General features: G+C 35.9%; 1 protein-coding gene across 6 annotated transcripts in view; it reads left to right on the forward strand.

The window, feature by feature from the left end:
• Window positions 1-19,100, forward strand: part of EXOC6 (exocyst complex component 6) — a 263,797-nt gene that overhangs the window by 186,808 nt on the left and 57,889 nt on the right. For all 6 annotated transcript variants that reach the window (XM_057506080.1, XM_036880142.2, XM_057506081.1 and 3 more), the window contains one exon: window positions 2,243-2,422. In XM_057506080.1, coding sequence (XP_057362063.1) covers window positions 2,243-2,422 — 180 coding nt within the window. The remainder of the gene's footprint in view (window positions 1-2,242; window positions 2,423-19,100) is intronic.

Below are 19,100 nucleotides of genomic sequence, written 5' to 3' on the forward strand. Positions count from 1 at the left end.
TTTTATAATATAGGCAGGTACACTAGAAAATTTTCTCTAAGCATTCCTTTCTTTGCATCCCATAATTTTTGGTACTGTGTTTTGTTTTCTCTTATCTCAAAAATATTTTCTGATTTCAGTGATGATTTCTTCTTTGACCCATTGGTTATTTATTGGAGTCTGTTGTATAATTTCCACATATTTGTGAATTTTCCAAATAACCCTTTTATTATTAATTTCTAATTTCATTCCATTTTGGTTGGAGCACATACTTTGTGTGATTTCAGTTCTAAGACTTGTTTTATGGCCTAACGTACTCTATTCAAGATGGTGTCCCATGTTCACTTGAGAACAATGCATGGTCTGCTGTTGTTAAGTGGGGTGTTCTATAGATATGTCAGGTCTAGTTGTTTTGTATTGTTGGTCATATCTTCTTTTTCTTCCATCTGCTCAAATCTGCTGTGGAACCCCTATAGTGATTTTTTTCACTTCATTTATTATGTTTCACCTGCAGAATTTCTTTTTTGTTGTTGTTGTTTCTGTCTCTTTATATTCTCTGTTTTGTGAGGCATTGTTATCATATTTTCCTTCAGTTCTTTAGACATGGTTTCATTAGTTCTTTGGATATATTTTAAATAGCTATCTGAAGTTTTATAAGTGCAATGTTGGCTTCCTCAGTAAGTTTCTGTTGATTGCTTTTTTCCTTTGTATGGGACATGCTTTCTTGTTTCTTTGCACAACTTGTAAATTTTGTTGAAAATTGGACATTTAACATATATTGTGGCAACTCTGGAAATCAGATGCTCCTCTCTCCCCAAAGTTTTTTTTTTTTTTTTTCCTGGTAGTTGGTTGGTTGTTTTGTGACTTTAACTAATTAATTCTATAGAGTCTGTATTCTTTGTTATGTGTGGGCGCTGAAATCTCTGTTGGTTAGCTTAGTGGCCAGCTAATGATTGGATACAAATTTCCTTAAAAGCCCAGAACCAATAAGCCCCCTAGTCTTTGCTGAGGGACTCTATGTGTATTGGGGCATGGCTTCTTTGCCCAGACATTTGACAACTCTGCTTTAACATTCACTTTCTGCTTGCACACAGTTTCATGGTCAGCCATAAATGAGAGCTTAGAGCCTTCTCAGGTCTTTTCTGAGCATGTACACAGCCCTACACATGTACATAGCCTTCTGGATTCCGAGGAATATGTCAGACACTTTCAAAGCCATGTAGGGATATCTCATTCCCAAGTTTTTCCTTTTAAGCTTTTTGGTTAGCTGTGTGCCTGTTATCTACTGCCTCGGGTATCTGTGATGTTAAACAATTGCCTCTAATTGTTTTTAACAAATGTCTCCAGGGAAAAAGCTTTTTGCACTGGACAAGCCCCAATTTAGGTCAAATAAAGGCACTCCTGCACGTAGGATCTTCCATGGAACTACCAGATAGGTGAAATAATGATAATTCTGTGGGAATGGAACTTTAAAGAAGTTCTGACCTCATTTTGCCCCCTTTGATGGCTGACAGGCTGCTCATTTTCACCCAAATTGTGGGATGCTGATTTTTCAAGGCTATTGTGGAGCTGAAGGGGAGGGAGGGAATGGATGGAAATAGGGCACATTAAAACCCCACAAAGCTTGTTCTCTTATCAAGATTCAGCTGTTTTTCTTGACTAAACTGCCTGGAATGCTGCAAGTTTTGAGTTAATTTACAGAATTCTGGAAATGTTGATTTTGACCAATTTTGCTAGTTTTCTTGTTGCTTTTATGGAGGAGAGAATGTTTGGAGGTCTTTACTTTGTTATTTTTGCATCACTCCCATAATTTCTTTTCTCTTCCTCTGAGATGAGATGTTAACTGTCTTTTTTTTTTGCCTCTTCAACTCAAAATACCAGCACCTATTCCATTTCCTTTGTGGTCATCCAACTTAATTTCCCTTGATGAGTCATTGCGGTGGTGTTTTGTTTTCTTGACAACTTCTGTTTTTCCACTTCTGTTTCTCCTAGGGGTCTTCTTATGAGAATGATTCAGAATTAATAACTCATAAATTACCTACCACATAAAGGGAAAAAGTGATAGTGAGGTTGGGAGAAAAAAAGTCAAGTCCAGTCAAATATAGAATACTGCCAATCAAAAACCCAAGTTTTCTGGGACTTTGAAAAAAATGACTAAAATATCAGACAAATGAAAAATATGAAACAATTTAGAATTTTGAGAAAGCTTGTTTTATTATCTGCTTTTATAACTGTTTCTTATTTGTTGTTGTTATTTTGCCAGGATGCCCGACATGCAGCAGAAGGAGAAATATATACCAAACTTAATCAAAAAATTGATGAATTTGTTCAGCTTGCTGATTATGACTGGACAATGTCTGAGCCAGATGGAAGAGCTAGTGGTTACTTAATAGATCTTATTAATTTTTTGAGAAGCATCTTTCAAGTATTTACTCATTTGCCGGTAAGTATAAAAAAATTTCAAAAAATCCAAATGCAATTATAGTTTGAGGTTTACTTGTTTAAACCAAATTCCTATCTTGGGTATTTCTTTTCAGCTGTTATAAATCCATTTGTGAAGTATCCTAACTTAGCCAGTTGTTTGAAGTTTTAATTTATTTTACTTTTTAGCCAAAATAACTACAACTTTGTTCCCACCAAAACCAAAATAAAACCTGAAATTGAAAGAGTAGACTTAAAAAGAAACTCTAATAAGAGTTATTTTCATACAATCAATATAATCAATGGCTGTTTCACTTAGGAAGGCTAAGCAATTATTGGATATTTTTAGGCCAGAAATTAAAACAGGAACATTGTTCTATCCTGATATATATAGCCATAGTGCATCTACATCTTGAACAACGTGTTGATGAAACATTAAAAAAGAGAAAGAGAGATGGCAGGGACATTTGGGTGTGAATAGGCTGAAACACTGGATTTTGGAGATGAGGAATGCAAAGATCAAAGAAATTATGGTGGGATAAACATGCTCTGCTTATGTATATTCAAAAATAATAGAACTATAGTAAAAATGTTTTATTGACCTTTTTAATCTCATGATAAAATACAACTGAACACAAAAATAAAGTATTTAATCTGGAGTCTACTCAACTGCCTCCAACTGTCTCCCTTGTTTAAAATGAAAAAAAAAGTTATTCTCATCATCCTTCACTGTTTCAAAAGGCTGGCTGAAATAGTTGAAGGAAGGTATTGCTAAAAGAAGTATTTCTTAAAGAGATTTTAATAGTGGAGCTATGCCACTTTTTAGAAGCTTACCCAGGAATGATGTTGTATTCCTAACTGCTGTCCTTAGTTGAAAAGAAAACCTGTATATATATTTAATATTTATTTCAACTAATTTCTAAAAAACTGTTCCTCATACAATATGCATTAAATAATTGTTGAATTAATTTGAATTCACATTGTCAGTATAACTCAGTGCTTCCAGCCAAAATCAGTCTACAAGAATAAACACATGTGTGAATATATACATAGATATACACACATTGTGTTTTTACATTGCAATATCTGCTTCATGGCTTGGCAGGAGGTGATGGGGGGGAATTTTGTGCATAAATGTGGTAAGATGAAGAGAGGTTATATGCAGAAATGTTTGGGGGTAAATACCTTACCTCACTCAGGAGGCTGACATCTGGATGGAAATCCTGCTCTTTTATAGGATATCCTCTGGTGACATTGAGAGAGACAGACTCCTGGCCTATCTAGGTCACTCAACAATTATGACATTTTGTATAGTTTTAGGTGATTCTTCATATGCCATTTTGGATTTTTATGTCTTCTAATATGGGTTTTTCTTTAAAGGAAATAAATTTTTATACAATGTTAGATGAAGAAATTCAATAGTAAATATAGGGCACGACCAAATAAAAAGGAAATTATAGTTCATAGATAAGAAAAGAGAAAATAGTCCTAACAGTTTATTCTTTTTTAAGAGATGAACTAATGGCATAATTCCCAAGCAAAAATATTAAATTATTGACTACACTAAATTTTAGCTAGAGTTGATAATATTATGGCTTAATGTATTAATTTTCTGGAGCCCTGAAATTGTATAAAATATTCAAGTAGATTGTTTTCTTTGAAGTCAAGAACAGAGGCAGTGTTATTGTGTTATTTGTCTAAGCAACGTAGGGCAGTATATAAGCTACTATTTTAATTTATATGTTTTAAGTTGAAACTGATTCCTTAGTTTCAGGTTACCCTTGGACCAAGTGAGAGATGGGCTAGTTCTAGACCCCTTCAGTTCTTAAAGAAACTGAACATTTATCGCGTTCAGTCCCAAGTCAGTCAGGTTAAGCAAAGCTAGCTATCCCTTATAGACATGAAGAGTTAATTAGTGTGGCTAATTTTGGTTCCTTGCCTTTCCTTGGTTTTAACAGTGTTTAGGACCAATGCAGTTAGAGTCAGTGGGAGTTGTGAAGGGCCACTCTTTCAAATACTGTAAGTAATTAGACACAGAAGTAGATTCTGTGGGATAAAGATGACTCACCTCTAAACCCTAAGCAGTACCTAAGGTAGAACACTTTTAGTTTAAATGTTACACTCTGAACTTTACTGCTTGTTTAGTTTTTGTCAGCCCTACTATTGCTGGAAAAGAGGTATTTCTCCATCAAACATAGTCATGATGTGCAGCTGCTTGACCACATTGCCCAGTAAAATTTCCATTGGTTCCAAAAAAGTTATAATCCATCCAATAAAATTTTGTTCTCTACTCACAGGGAATGAGAACAATAAAAGTTAACAAATAATAATAGTTTTGATAAACCCCAGGAAAAGAACTTTGTTGTTTTCACTTTTTTACTACAGTGTGGTAACAGTAGAAAGGATTAGGAAGACAACCAATAGTATTCACTTTAAATACCTCTTATCTCTAGGGTTGGGTGAGTGAGAAAATTGGTACATTACTTCTTCACTCATTTCTCTTGCAAAGCCTATGCAGGGGATGGAAAAGAGCTTCCTTGTTTCCATAATAAGTTACTTATTCATCTGCACTTCCTTCTGCTTTAGCAGAGGAGCCAGACTTTCTATGGGCCATAGGAATTAACCAGAAAGCTAAATAGGCAATATTTACACTAAAGACAGATATTTCCCAATTAGTCAAATTGTTAAGCCATCCTGCTAAATATGTTATCTGCCTCAAGGGAACTTGCCTTTTTATGACTTAATTAGAGCTAAACTGATTTATCTTTTGTTGTTCTTAGGGGTCAAGATGCTGAAGTGAAAACATACAGTGGGCTCTAGAGTTAGAAATACTTATGTTTGAATCTTGGATTGATAATTTACTATCTGTGAGATCCTGACAAGTTTAACCTCTCTGAACCTTTTACCTTCTGCAAAATGGGCAAAATCCATTTTTTGCATATGACTATTTTTCATAAGGTGAATTAAAGTAGTATGTAAAAAAGTTGCCTGGCTTGGTGCTTAGCAAAAATAAGTGCTATTAATAAATGTTAGTTTCATCTTGTCTTCTTCTTTGTTCCTCTATTATTGCTTTAAGGCTCCTTAATGCATTTTCACTTTTTTAACCTGTTGTATTTATGCCTACATTTTTAGCTTGATATTATTTAGCTTTGACCCTATATTTTGCATTATATAGCCATTTAAAAATTTTCATTGTAAATAATATTCATATAAAGCATATTTATATGAATAATATGAATAATTATAATTTGAGTATACTGTTTACACTGGCTAATGGTCAGATACTAGCTAATGTCAGTGAAGCCTGATTAGCATATGAAATAAATATTATTTTATCCCTAAATTAGTACTCTTGGAATAAACAATTTTTACTGTTTCAAATATGTGACTCTTCTTATTTCTAAAAAAATTTTTCCTGGCAATTAGAAAATACAGCTAAGTATGGGAGAAATAGAAATAAAAATTACCTGTTATTTTGTCAAAGGATAACCACTGTTATCATTTTGATATGTTATCCTATAAGTCATCTTTTTCTACATATTTATGATACTTATTTTAAGCCTAATTTATAAGCAAGCTTTGTTTTTCTCGTAAGATTTTAAATGAGCTAGAAAATTTTAAACCAGAAGAATTTTTGCAATACATTTTCATTCACCACTTACATGCATAGAAATAGAAGAAATTGTTGGTTTACTTGAACACATCTAGGTATTCTTCATGACTGCCAAATGGAACTCAGTAACATTTTACTGTATGTGTACCACCTAAAGACCCAGCAGTAGTCTGCTTCAGGAAAGAACAGTTAACCTTCCTTTCCTTCATAAATGCTAATCACCCATTTGTTTCAATAAAGATATTTTGTTGATTTACAATCACTAAGGGATATGTGTAAAAGATAGTATGTTTTTAATCTCTTTATGGGCTTATTTGCTAAAGGGACCTAATTTACCCAAACGTTTATGCTAACAAATGTTATCCTTTGCAGTAGAAGTAAATAGAAGTTCTTGAATGATCAGTGTGCTCATATTTCTTTCTTTCTAGAAACTCTACTGTTTTTTTCTTTAGCCATAATATAATCTTCTGTGCTTATCATTTGCTACTACTTGAGAGGCATTAAATAAACTATTCTGGTTTCTTTTTGAATTGTAAAAAACAAAGCTGCTGTCTTCCATTTTTTTTTCTGATTTACACATGTACTCCAATATGTACTTTAATTAGATTACTTTCACTGCAGGAGTTAAAACCTGAATAAAATGAGGGTCTGGAATTTTGCCATTTTTTTTTATTCCTACAAGGTACTTAGGGTAGTCAAACTTTTTTTTATTGATGAATAATTGATACAATCTTACATTGGTTTCAAATACATAACACAGTACTTGAGCAGTTACATTATTAAATCATCACCCCCATTAGTGCAGTTACTGTCTGTTAACATACAAAGATGTTACAGAATCATTGGTTATATTCTCTATGCTATACTACTATCCCTGTGAACAACTTATATTATGATTGAGAATTTTTGTGCCCCTTTATCTCCCTCACCCTCTCTACCTACCCACCCCAACCCATTCCAACCCATCCCCCATGGTAAACACTAGTCACTTCTCAGTGTTTTGAGGCTACTGCTGTTTGCTTTTTTTTTCTTATTCCACAAAAAAGTGAAATCATATGGTATTTCTCTTTCTCCACCTGGCTTATTTCACTGAGCATAATACCCTCTAGATCCATCCATGTTGTTGCAAATGGCAGATTTTTTTTTTTCTTATGGCTAAATAATATTCCACCGTGTACACATACCACCTCTTCTTTATCCATTCATCTATTGATGGACACTTAGATTGCTTCCATATCTTAGCTATTGTAAATAATGCAGCAATAAACATAGGGATGCATGTATCTTTTTCAATCAGGGATTTGTTTTCAATCAGGGATTTTGTTTACCCTGTTTCAATCAGGGTTTTCTTCTAAGAGTTTTATGGTTTCATGACTTACATTCAGGTCATTGATCTATTTTGAGTTCACTTTGGTGTATGGAGTTAAATAATAATTCAGTTTCATTCTCTTATGTGTAGCTGTACAGTTTTGCCAACACCAGTTGTTGAAGAGGCTGTTGTTTCCACATTGTATATACATGGCTCCTTTATCGTATATAAATTGGCCATATATGCATGGGTTTATATCTGGGCTCTCTATTCTGTTCCATTGATGTATGGGTCTGTTCTTGTGCCTGTACCATACTGTTTTGATTACTGTAGTTTTATAGTATAGCTTGAAGTCAGAGAGCATGATCTGCCCCAGCTTTGTTCATCTTTTTCAGGACAGCCTTGGCTATTTGGGGTCTTTTGTGTCTCCATATCTATTTTAGAATTACTTGTTCATTGAAAATGCTCTTGGTATTTTAATAGGGATTTAATATAAATTGCTTTGGGCAGTATGTCCATTTTGACAATTCTTCCTATCCATAAGCACAGGATACATAGGAATTTATTTCTGTCATCTTTAATTTCTGTCATGAGTGTCTCCTTTTTCACTTTCAAATATGTTTAACTTTTGATTTTCTACATTAATAGAAGTGATGTAATGAACAATGAAAAAAATACACATGATTTTTAGAAATAATGAGTTTATCTTTGGCACGAGTTCTCTAATTACTTGTTAATGTGACTGAGTATTTTTCAAGGAAATCATTATCTGGTAATAGGTGTATCTCACATGCCTGAAAAGCAGTTCATAAAAAGAACATCTATTAATAGAATTATTTCTCTTTGCATATCTTACTGTTAAGATTAGCAGTGCCTTTCTACTCAAAATCATGTCAGGAAATATATATTGTGAGAGCCTATTGTGCACATCTCTTCCCAGCTCTGCATTCAGAGATATTACGTTGGTAGCCATAGTAGGAGTAGTTAGATCTTGGAAATCAGCAAATCATGTATATCAAGGCTTTTTCCCCAGAGAATTCTTGTTAAGCATTTAGTAGCACAGCTCTATAGTATAGCTTTTAAAATCACATTTTCAAAGAAAAATTACGTTTTATTAACTCATATCAGAGTGTATGTTCAGTAATAAAGTTAAAAATATTAGAGACTACATTCAAGACAGGGAAATGTGCTGTTCATGTTGTTTGAACTTTATAGTCAATGTCTTCTTCCCCATCTAGTTTTCTTTTAAGGTATTTCCTTTTCAGGTGCTTCCTTTGAAGGATATTTTTTCCTTGGTTTGTTTGCCTTGGGCTATTAAGTATTTTGTTGATATGTTAACTTAGTATTCTTTGTAAATTTTTTATGCTTAGGGACATAGTCTCTTTCCCTACTAAATGTATCTGGTACCATTAAAATTTTAATTTGAATTATTTATTTACAAAAATAATTAAAAAATATATTATGCTATCTTTAAGCAAAAAAAAATCCACTAATGAAGATACATGAATTGGACAGAAATAGACAGCATCTAACATTTAAAATCATTCTCTCTTTTAAGAATTTTTTCTGAAGGATCTGCACTATTTTGAAAATTTTGAGATTTGGGGTCTAGGCCTGATTCTTCCAATTAACCAGTACCATCAAAGTAGACAAATCATTCAACCTTTGGATTAATTTGCTAATGTCTGTTTTATTTCATAGAGCCAAAAAATGTTTTGTTTTAATTTATTTTATTCCAATTAATACATGTACAGGTGACCTGAGCTGGTCAGGAAGTATGAATCCTCAGGGCAAAGGAGTAATGAACTTAACACCATAAGGTTGCATGAATCACATGGTTTATTTTGCAATTTCCTTTCACACAACACTAAAGAGGGGATCAAGCATATGTAAAAATCACACATATCGCTGGAAAACCTAGAGGAAATGGACAACTTCCTAGAAAAACACAACCTTCCAAGACTGACCAAGGAAGAAACAGAAAATCTAAACAGACCAATTACCAGCAACAAAATTGAATTGATAATCAAAATACTACCCAAGAGCAAAACCCCTGGGGCCAGATGGATTTACCGTGGAATTTTTTCAGACATACAGAGAAGACATAATACCCATTCTCCTTAAAGGTTTCCAAAAAATAGAAGAGGAGGGAATACTTCCAAACTCATTCTTTGAAGCCAGCATCACTCTAATACCAAAACCAGGCAAAGGCCCCACCAAAAAAGAAAATTACAGACCAATATCCCTGATGAACATAGATGCAAAAATACCCAACAAAATATTAGCAAACCAAATTCAAAAATACATCGAGGATCATACACCATGACCAAGTGGGATTCATACCAGGGATGCAAGGATGGTACAACATTCGAAAATCCATCAACATCATCCACCACATCAACAAAAAGAATGGCAAAAATCACATGATCATCTCCATAGACGCTGAAAAAGCAATCGACAAAATTCAACATCCATTCATGATGAAAACTCTCAACAAAATGGGTATAGAGGGCAAGTACCTCAACATAATAAAAGCCATATATGACAGACCCACAGCCAACATCATACCTAACAGGAAGAAGCTGAAAGCTTTTCCTCTAAGATTGGGAACACGACAGGGATGTCCACTCTCCCCACTGTTATTCAACATAGCACTGGAGGTCCTAGCCACGGCAATCAGACAAAACAAAGAAATAAAAGGCATCCAGATTGGTAAAGAAGAAGTCAAACTGTCACTATTTGCAGATGACATGATACTGTACATAGAAACCCTAAAGACTCCACTCCAAAACTACTAGAACTAATATCTGAATTCAGCAAAGTTGCAGGATACAAAATTAATACACAGAAATCTGTTGCTTTCTTATACACTAACAATGAACTAGCAGAAAGAGAAATCAGGAAAACAATTTCATTCACAATTGCATCAAAAAGAATAAAATACCTAGGAATAAACCTAACCAAGGAAGTGAAAGACCTATACCCTGAAAACTACAAGACACTCTTAAGAGAAATTAAAGAGGACACTAACAAATGGAAACTCATCCCATGCTCTTGGCTAGGAAGAATTAATATCGTCAAAATGGCCATCCTGCCTAAAGCAATATACAGATTCGATGCAATCCCTATCAAAATATCAACAGCATTCTTCAACGAACTGGAACAAATAGTTTGAAAATTCATATGGAAACACCAAAGACCCTGAATAGCCAAAGCAATCCTGAGAAGGAAGATGCAACTTCAAGCTCTACTACAAAGCCACAGTAATCAAAACAATTTGGTACTGGCACAAGAACAGCCACAGAACAGTGGAACAGAATAGAGAGTACAGATATTAACCCAAACATATATGGTCAATTAATATACGATAAAGGAGCCATGGACATACATTGGGGAAATGACAGCCCCTTTAACAGCTGGTGTTGGCAAAACTGGACAGCTACATGTAAGAGAATGAAACTGGATCATTGTCTAACCCCATACACAAAAGTAAAATCAAAGACCTGAATGTAAGTCATGAAACCATAAAACTCTTAGAAAAAAAACAAAGGGAAAAATCTCTTGGACATAAACATGAGCAAGTTCTTCATGAACATATCTCCCCAGGCAAGGGAAACAAAAGCAAAAATGAACAAGTGGGACTATATCAAGCTGAAAAGCGTCTGTACAGCAAAGGACACCACCAAGAGAACAAAAAGGCATCCTACAGTATGGGAGAATATATTCATAAATGACAGATCTGATAGGGTTGACATCCAAAATATATAAAGAGCTCATGCACCTCAACAAACAAAAAGCAAATAATCCAATTAAGAAATGTGCAGAGGAGCTGAACAGACAGTTCTCCAAAGAAGAAATTCAGATGGCCAAAAGACACATGAAAAGTTGCTCCACATCGCTAGTCATCAGAGAAATGCAAATTAAAACCACAGTGAGATACCACCTCACACCGGTAAGGATCGCCACCATCCAAAAGACAAACAACAACAAATGTTGGTGAGGTTGTGGAGAAAGGGGAACCCTCCTACACTGCTGGTGGGAATGTAAGCTAGTTCAACCATTGTGGAAAGCAGTATGGAGATTCCTCAAAAAGCTCAAAATAGAAATACCATTTGACCCAGGAATTCCACTTCTAGGAATTTACCCTAAGAATGCAGCAGCCCAGTTTGGAAACGACATATGCACCCCTATGTTTATCACAGCACTATTTACAATAGCCAAGAAATGGAAGCAACCTAAGTGTCTATCAGTAGATGAATGGATAAAGAAGATGTGGTACATATACACAATGGAATATTATTCAGCCATAAGAAGAAAAGAAATCCTACCATTTACAACAACATGGATGGAGCTGGAGGGTATTATGCTCAGTGAAATAAGCCAAGCGGAGAAAGAGAAGTACCAAATGATTTCACTCATATGTGGAGTATAAGAACAAAGAAAAAACTGAAGGAACAAAACAGACTCACGGAACCCAAGAATGGACTAATAGTTAGCAAAGGGAAAGGGACTGGGGCAGATGGATGGGAAGGGAGGGATAAGGGGGGGGGAAGGGGAGGGCATTATGATTAGCATGTATAATGTCGGGGGGGCACAGGGAGGGCTGTGCAACACAGTGAAGACAAGTAGTGATTCTACAGCATCTTACTACAGTGATGAACAGTGACTGTAATGAGGTTTGTCCGGGGACTTGGTGTTTGGGAGAGTCTAGTAAACATCATGTTCGTCTTGTAATTGTAGATTAATTATACCAAAAAAAAAATCATACATATCACAGATCAATACATCTCATACCAGTCATGACAGATGGTTCAGGTCCAGGCTGTCCCAATCAGCCTCTCATCTGTCCCAAGGGGAATGCAGTGCAGTGGAAACAGTTACAGTGGAGTGACGAATCTATCATGGAGCAGGAGCACAGGCAGATGAGCAGAAACAAACCTCAGAGCACACATCTTTGGACCGGTGTCAGGGACCTCTAGGACGAGCTTGCCAAGGGCCTCTCTGCCTGGTCCCTCATATAGTCCAGTCCATCCATCCTGGGGTCTGAGATAAGAGGGGACAGTCCACATGTGGTGTTATTCAGCTTGGGTATTCATCGGCATGCCTGATGTGCCAGAGTTAGCTAGTTTGGGCATTCGCCGGCGTGCCTTTTAGGGTGGGGTATGTTTACAGACGCAGTGAGCATGCAAAAGCAGGCAAGCTTGACATAAGCAACTCTATATTGGAGACCTGACATAAGCAACTCCATGTTGGATGCTCACTTCAACATGGTAATAAGTCAAGTAGTCCAGAAGTATTTGAAATGGAAAATAGCCTTTTCCTTGTCTCTTCCCAATCCCCTCTCCCAGATAACCATTTGGTGATATTAACAAAAAAATAGAGAACATCTTGTGATTCACTGCTATGAAAGATAAAGCGCACATAGCAAGCTCTTCCCTTTTTTTCTCTCCTGTTGATTGTTACATGTGTTTAATTTTTTCTATTTATTGTTTCTTTATATAAAATAATTATACTCGTATGTTTTGTTCCTTCTACTTATAGTCAGTAACTTAATTCTCTTCTATGTAAGATAAAGGAATTAGCCTCCCTACCCTTCACTTTATCAGTTCTTCATCTACTATCTTCTGGCAACTGCAGAGGTCTTTGTCTCTAACTTGTACCAGTTGCTCTGTGGAATTATTAGAATTGCCAAGTAGCTGTTAACCTGGGACTTCTCTGCTCTGCAAAGTTGAGAACTCTTTCCTGGATTCTGCATGTTTCCATTGCTTCACAGGTTGGTTTTGTTAAGCTGTATCAGTAACTTCCTCCTATTGGAGAGTTTGTATGTCATAAAATTTCTTCTCTACTCATGTTTGATATATTAGCTGGTTATAAAATTCTTGGTTGAATAGCTTTTTCTATGATAATTTTCATTGCATTTTTCCATTGTCTTCTGGCATACAGGTTTTAAGATCTGTTATTTAATTCATAATATTATGAAATGTGTGGAGGTGTGAGCTTTTATTTCATTCATTTAGCTTTTTACTCAGTGGCTCCTCTCTTTAAGAATCTGTGTCCTTATTTAGCACAGACAAATTCTCTTCTATAACATTTTATTTAATTTTATTCCCTCTATTTTTCTGTTCTCTCTTTATTGGACTCTCATTAGTTGAGTTCCCAAATTGGTCCTTTATGTCTTTTATCCTTTCCTTCATTTTCTCTTTATCTTTTTCCTATGTTTTACAAGATTTTCTCAATTTTATTTTTTTAGTCCTTCTATAGTATATTTTATTTATTGTATTTTTAAGTTCCAAGGAATCACTTGTTTTAAGTCTTCCTTTTTTCATAGGATACTATTATTTGTTCTTTTAACTGATATAATATCTCCCAAATCTGCCTGAGTATTAGAGGGCTTTTTTTAAAGGTGTTTTATGTTACTTGACTTATTTCTTTTATCCTCAAATAGGCTTTTTATTTCTTTATTTTGCTCATTCTCTTTTAAGAAAGAAGGCCTGGAGAGTTGATATGAGTTTACTTTGCTGTGTGAATATGCTACTTTTTCATCAACTTTTCTGCTGAGTAGGAATCCGACTAGGAACTTCAAAAAATTTGGAGAGCATCTTGCCTAGGATTCTTCACCTTAGGTATGGCACTAGCCATGAGGCTGTGGTCTCTATTCTTCAGGGCCACCTAACTTCATGGATGCGCGACCTGTACAGTTGGTTGGGATCTCATGTTTAGAAGGGTCCTGCTTGTGGTTTGGTGCCCCGCTGTTGTCTTGAAATTCTTAATAATATTTGAATAAGGGATCCCACATTTTCATTTTATACGGAGCTCCACAATTATGTAGCCTTCTCTTCCTCTTTTCATCATTACCACACCATGCCAGAATGAGGAGGGCTTTTTTTTCTTTTTCCCTCCCTCCTTCTGTCTCTGTCTCTTTCTGCATACACCAGGAACCTCAGCTCTACCTCCAAAGTTCTTTCATTATGGAAATTGCCCATGCAGTGTAGGTAGGGGATCATTGGCACCATTTTTAGAGAAATCTTCAACCTTGATTTCCATCCCATTTCTCATTTCTGACCTCTCATACCTGCCAATTCTGGATCTCTAATACAAAGTTGGCTACCAGCTCCACTGTAGTTCCTTCGTAGCATATAATGGACAGTAGCTTTCTTTTCTCTGTTAGCTTTCTGTCCTCTACAAATTGTCCCTTGATGAATTCTCCCACACATTTTCATTTTATGTGCTGTTAAACATTTTATTCGTTTTTGAAATTCTATGCTTTTTATTTCACTTATATCTCAGAATATATGGGAAGCAAATGCATTATTTTAGTCTACCATCTTGATTCTGAACAACCTATTTCCTTTTCTTTGAAGTAAAGTGATTGAGTTGGTCACCTTTAAGGTCCTTATATATAATATTATGTTTCTAAGCATTATTATTATTTTTTTTTAGATAATTATTTTTTATTAAAGGGTAGTTGACACACAGTATTACATTAGTTTCAGGTGTACAACACAGTGATTCAACATTTATCTACATGATAATTCTAGGTACCAGCTATCACCATACCAAGTTGTTACAATATTTTAACTATATTCCTTATGCTATACATTACATCCCGGTTACTTACTTATTTTACAATTGGAAGTGTGTATTTTTTTTTCTTTTCTGTGAGGGTATCTCTCATATTTATTGATCAAATGGTTGTTAACAACAATAAAATTTTGTATAGGGGGTTCAATGCTCAATGCACAATCATTAATCCACCCCAAGCCTAATTTTCGTCAGTCTCCAATCTTCTGAAGCATAACGAACAAGTTCTTACATGTAGAACAAATTCTTACATAGTGAATAAGTTACATGCTGAACATTACAAGGGCAGTCATCACGAAGCTTTCGGTTTTGCTCATGCATTATGAACTATAAACAGTTCAAATATGAATACTCATTTGATTTTTATACTTGATTTATATGTGGATACCACATTTCTCTCTTTATTATTATTATTTTTAATAAAATGCTGAAGTGGTAGGTAGATACAAGATAAAGGTAGAAAACATAGTTTAGTGTTGTAAGAGAGCAAATGTAGATGATCAGGTGTGTGCCTGTAGACTATGTGTTAATCCAAGCTAGACAAGGGCAATAAAACATCCACGTATGCAGAAGATTTCTCTCACAACAGGGGGGGTGGAGGTTCTAAGCCTCACCTCTGTTGATCCCCATTTTCTCACCTGATGGCCCCCCTTCAACTGTGCCTGTCTTAGGTTGTTCCTCCCTTGAGGAATCTTACCTGTCTCTGGCTAACCAGTCATCTTCCGGGGCCATACAGGGAAATGTGAAGTTGGTAAGTGAGAGAGAAGCCTTATTGTTTGAAATGGTTAGCTTTTTATTTCTTTGCATATTTATGCCCTGTGGCTTCTATGCCCAGCATTTGTCTTGAGGTGTCTTTACCACTTGGAAGAATTATGATACTCGGTAAATTCGATATGAGGCACGAATTCTATTTAAGGGTTGTAATTAGGAAGGAAGAAGAAAAGCTATAGAAATAGCAGGTGGAAGAAAACATGGGAAGATTGATTATTTCTTTGACATATCTTCTTGTAGAGTAACTTCAGCATGTATAGGTTTTAAACTACTAATTAAATTGCGTACATACATTAACATAATAGGAGTACAGTTACATAACCAAAGCATACCTGTAATTACCAGCCATCTCCAGTGAAACCAAGAAAACCAGTTAGGCACCTTAGGCATTTGTGAAAACTTATCTATGATATGGTGGATATTGTCCAACTGAACTTGAACAGTCTGAGAGAAATCAGACAAAGTAAAACAACCCATTCCTGGGGACTGTTCACATCCCATATGTTCTTTTAACAGTAAATAGTCTGTGGTTGTAAGATTTTGGAGCGCTACAATTTGCACTTCTCCTAATTCTTGATTGAGTTCCAACAGTATAGATCCAGTCAAATTTGTTGTTTTACTTATGCACAGGCCAGCTTAGATATCTCCTTCTTCATTCCAATGGCAAGTCCAGGAACTGGTGGGATGAGTGCATCTACACCTGTAGCAGTGCGTGGATCTTTGTTGGGGTTTTTTGATGATCATCTTCTGGCATGAGTCTTTCAGAGAGTGCTGATGTTGGAAGTTCTTTTTCATATCGTATCTTAGTTCATTTTCGGGGTAACGCAATTAGGCTTTGATCCTCTGTATAAACACAAACAGACCCTTTGCCTACACTTTTATATGCCCTTTATATCATTGTGTAGAACTCATTGGAGGTCACCACACAGGAAGTGCTTTTTTTTTTTTCTTTTATCATTAATCTACACTTCCATGATGAATATTTTGTTTACTAGGCTCTCCCCTATACCAGGTCCCCCCTTTAAACCCCTTTACAGTCACTGTCCATCAGAGTAGCAAAATGTTGTAGAATCACTACTTGTCTTCTCTGTGTTGTACAGCCCTCCCCTTTCTCCCACCCCCCATGCATGCTAATCTTAATACCCCCCTTCCTCTCCCCCCCTTATCCCTCCCTACCCACCCATCCTCCCCAGTCCCTTTCCCTTTGGTACCTGTTAGTCCATTCTTGAGTTCTGTGATTCTGCTGCTGTTTTGTTCCTTCAGTTTTTCCTTTGTTCTTATACTCCACAGATGAGTGAAATCATTTGGTTTGTTTCACTGAGCATAATACCCTCCAACTCCATCCATGTTGCTGCAAATGGTAGGATTTGCCCTTTTCTTATGGCTGAGTAGTATTCCATTGTGTATATGTACCACATCTTCTTTATCCATTCATCTGTCGATTGACATTTAGGTTGCTTCCAATTCTTGGCTATTGTAAATAGTGCTGCAATAAACATAGGGGTGCATTGGTCTTTCTCATACTTGATTGCTGCATTCTTAGGGTAAATTCCTAGGAGTGCAATTCCTGGGTCAAATGGTATGTCTGTTTTGAGCATTTTGATGTACCTCCATACTGCTTTCCACAATGGTTGAACTAATTTACATTCCCACCAGCAGTGTAGGAGGGTTCCCCTTTCTCCACAGCCTTGCCAACATTTGTTGTTGTTTGTCTTTTGGATGGCAGCCATCCTTACTGGTGTGAGGTGATACCTCATTGTAGTTTTAATTTGCATTTCTCTGATAATTAGCAATGTGGAGCATCTTTTCATGTGTCTGTTGGCCATCTGTATTTCTTTTTTGGAGAACCGTCTGTTCAGTTCCTCTGCCCATTTTTTAATTGGGTTATTTGTTTTTTGTTTGTTGAGGCGTGTGAGCTCTTTATATATTCTGGATATCAAGCCTTTATCGGATGTGCATTTTCAAATATATTCTCCCATACTGTAGGGTTCCTTTTTGTTCTATTGATGGTGTCTTTTGCTGTACAGAAGCTTTTCAGCTTAATATGGTCCCACTTGTTCATTTTTGCTGTTGTTTTCCTTGCCCGGGGAGATATGTTCAAGAAGAGGTCACTCATGTTTATGTTTAAGAGGTTTTTTTTGCCTATGTTTTTTTCCAAGAGTTTAATGGTTTCATGACTTACATTCAGGTCTTTGATCCATTTTGAGTTTACTTTTGTATATGGGGTTAAACAATGATCCAGTTTCATTCTCCTACATGTAGCTGTCCAGTTTTGTCAGCACCATCTGTTGAAGAGACTATCATTTCGCCATTATATGTCCATGGATCCTTTATCAAATATTAATTGACCATACATGTCTGGGTTAATGTCTGGATTCTCTAGTCTGTTCCATTGGTCTGTGGCTCTGTTCTTGTGCCAGTACCAAATTGTCTTGATTACTATGGCTTTATAATAGAGCTTGAAGTTGGGGAGTGAGATCCCCCCTACTTTATTCTTCTTTCTCAGGATTGCTTTGGCTATTCGGGGTCTTTGGTGTTTCCATATGAATTTTTGAAAATATTTGTTCCAGTTCATTGAAGAATGTTGCTGGTAGTTTCATAGGGATTGCATCAAATCTGTATATTGCTTTGGGCAGGATGGCCATTTTGACGATATTAATTCTTCCTAGCCACGAGCATGGGATGCGTTTCCATCTGTTAGTGTCCCCTTTCATTTCTCTTAAGAGTGACTTGTAGTTTTTAGAGTATAAGCCTTTCACTTCTTTGGTTAGGTTTATTCCTAGGTATTTTATTTTTTTTGATGCCATTGTGAATGGAGTTGTTTTCCTGATTTCTCTTTCTGTTGGTTCATTGTTAGTGTATAGGAAAGCCACAGATTTCTGTGTGTTGATTTTGTATCCTGCAACTTTGCTGTATTCCGATATCAGTTCTAGCAGTTTTGGGGTGGAGTCTTTAGGGTTTTTTATGTACAGTATCATGTCATCTGCAAATAGTGACAGTTTAACTTCTTCTTTACCAAACTGGATTCCTTGTATTTTTTTGTTTTGTCTGATTGCTGTGGCTAGGACCTCCAGTACTATGTTAAATAACAGTGGGGAGAGTGGACATCCCTGTCTAGTTCCCGATCTCAGAGGAAAAGCTTTCAGCTTCTCTCTGTTCAATATAATGTTGGCTGTGGGTTTTTCATAGATGGCCTTTATTATGTTGAGGTACTTGCCCTCTATACCCATTTTGCTGAGAGTTTTTATCATGAATGGATGTTGAACTTTGTCAAATGCTTTTTCAGCATCTATGGAGATGATCATGTGGTTTTTGTGTGTCTTTTTGTTGATTTGGTCGATGATGTTGATGGACTTTCGAATGTTGTGCCATCCTTGCATCCCTGGGATGAATCCCACTTGGTCATGGTGTATGATCCTTTTGATG

This window comes from Manis pentadactyla, chromosome 8 (assembly GCF_030020395.1).
Source record: "Manis pentadactyla isolate mManPen7 chromosome 8, mManPen7.hap1, whole genome shotgun sequence".
Classification (NCBI taxonomy): Eukaryota; Metazoa; Chordata; class Mammalia; order Pholidota; family Manidae; genus Manis; species Manis pentadactyla.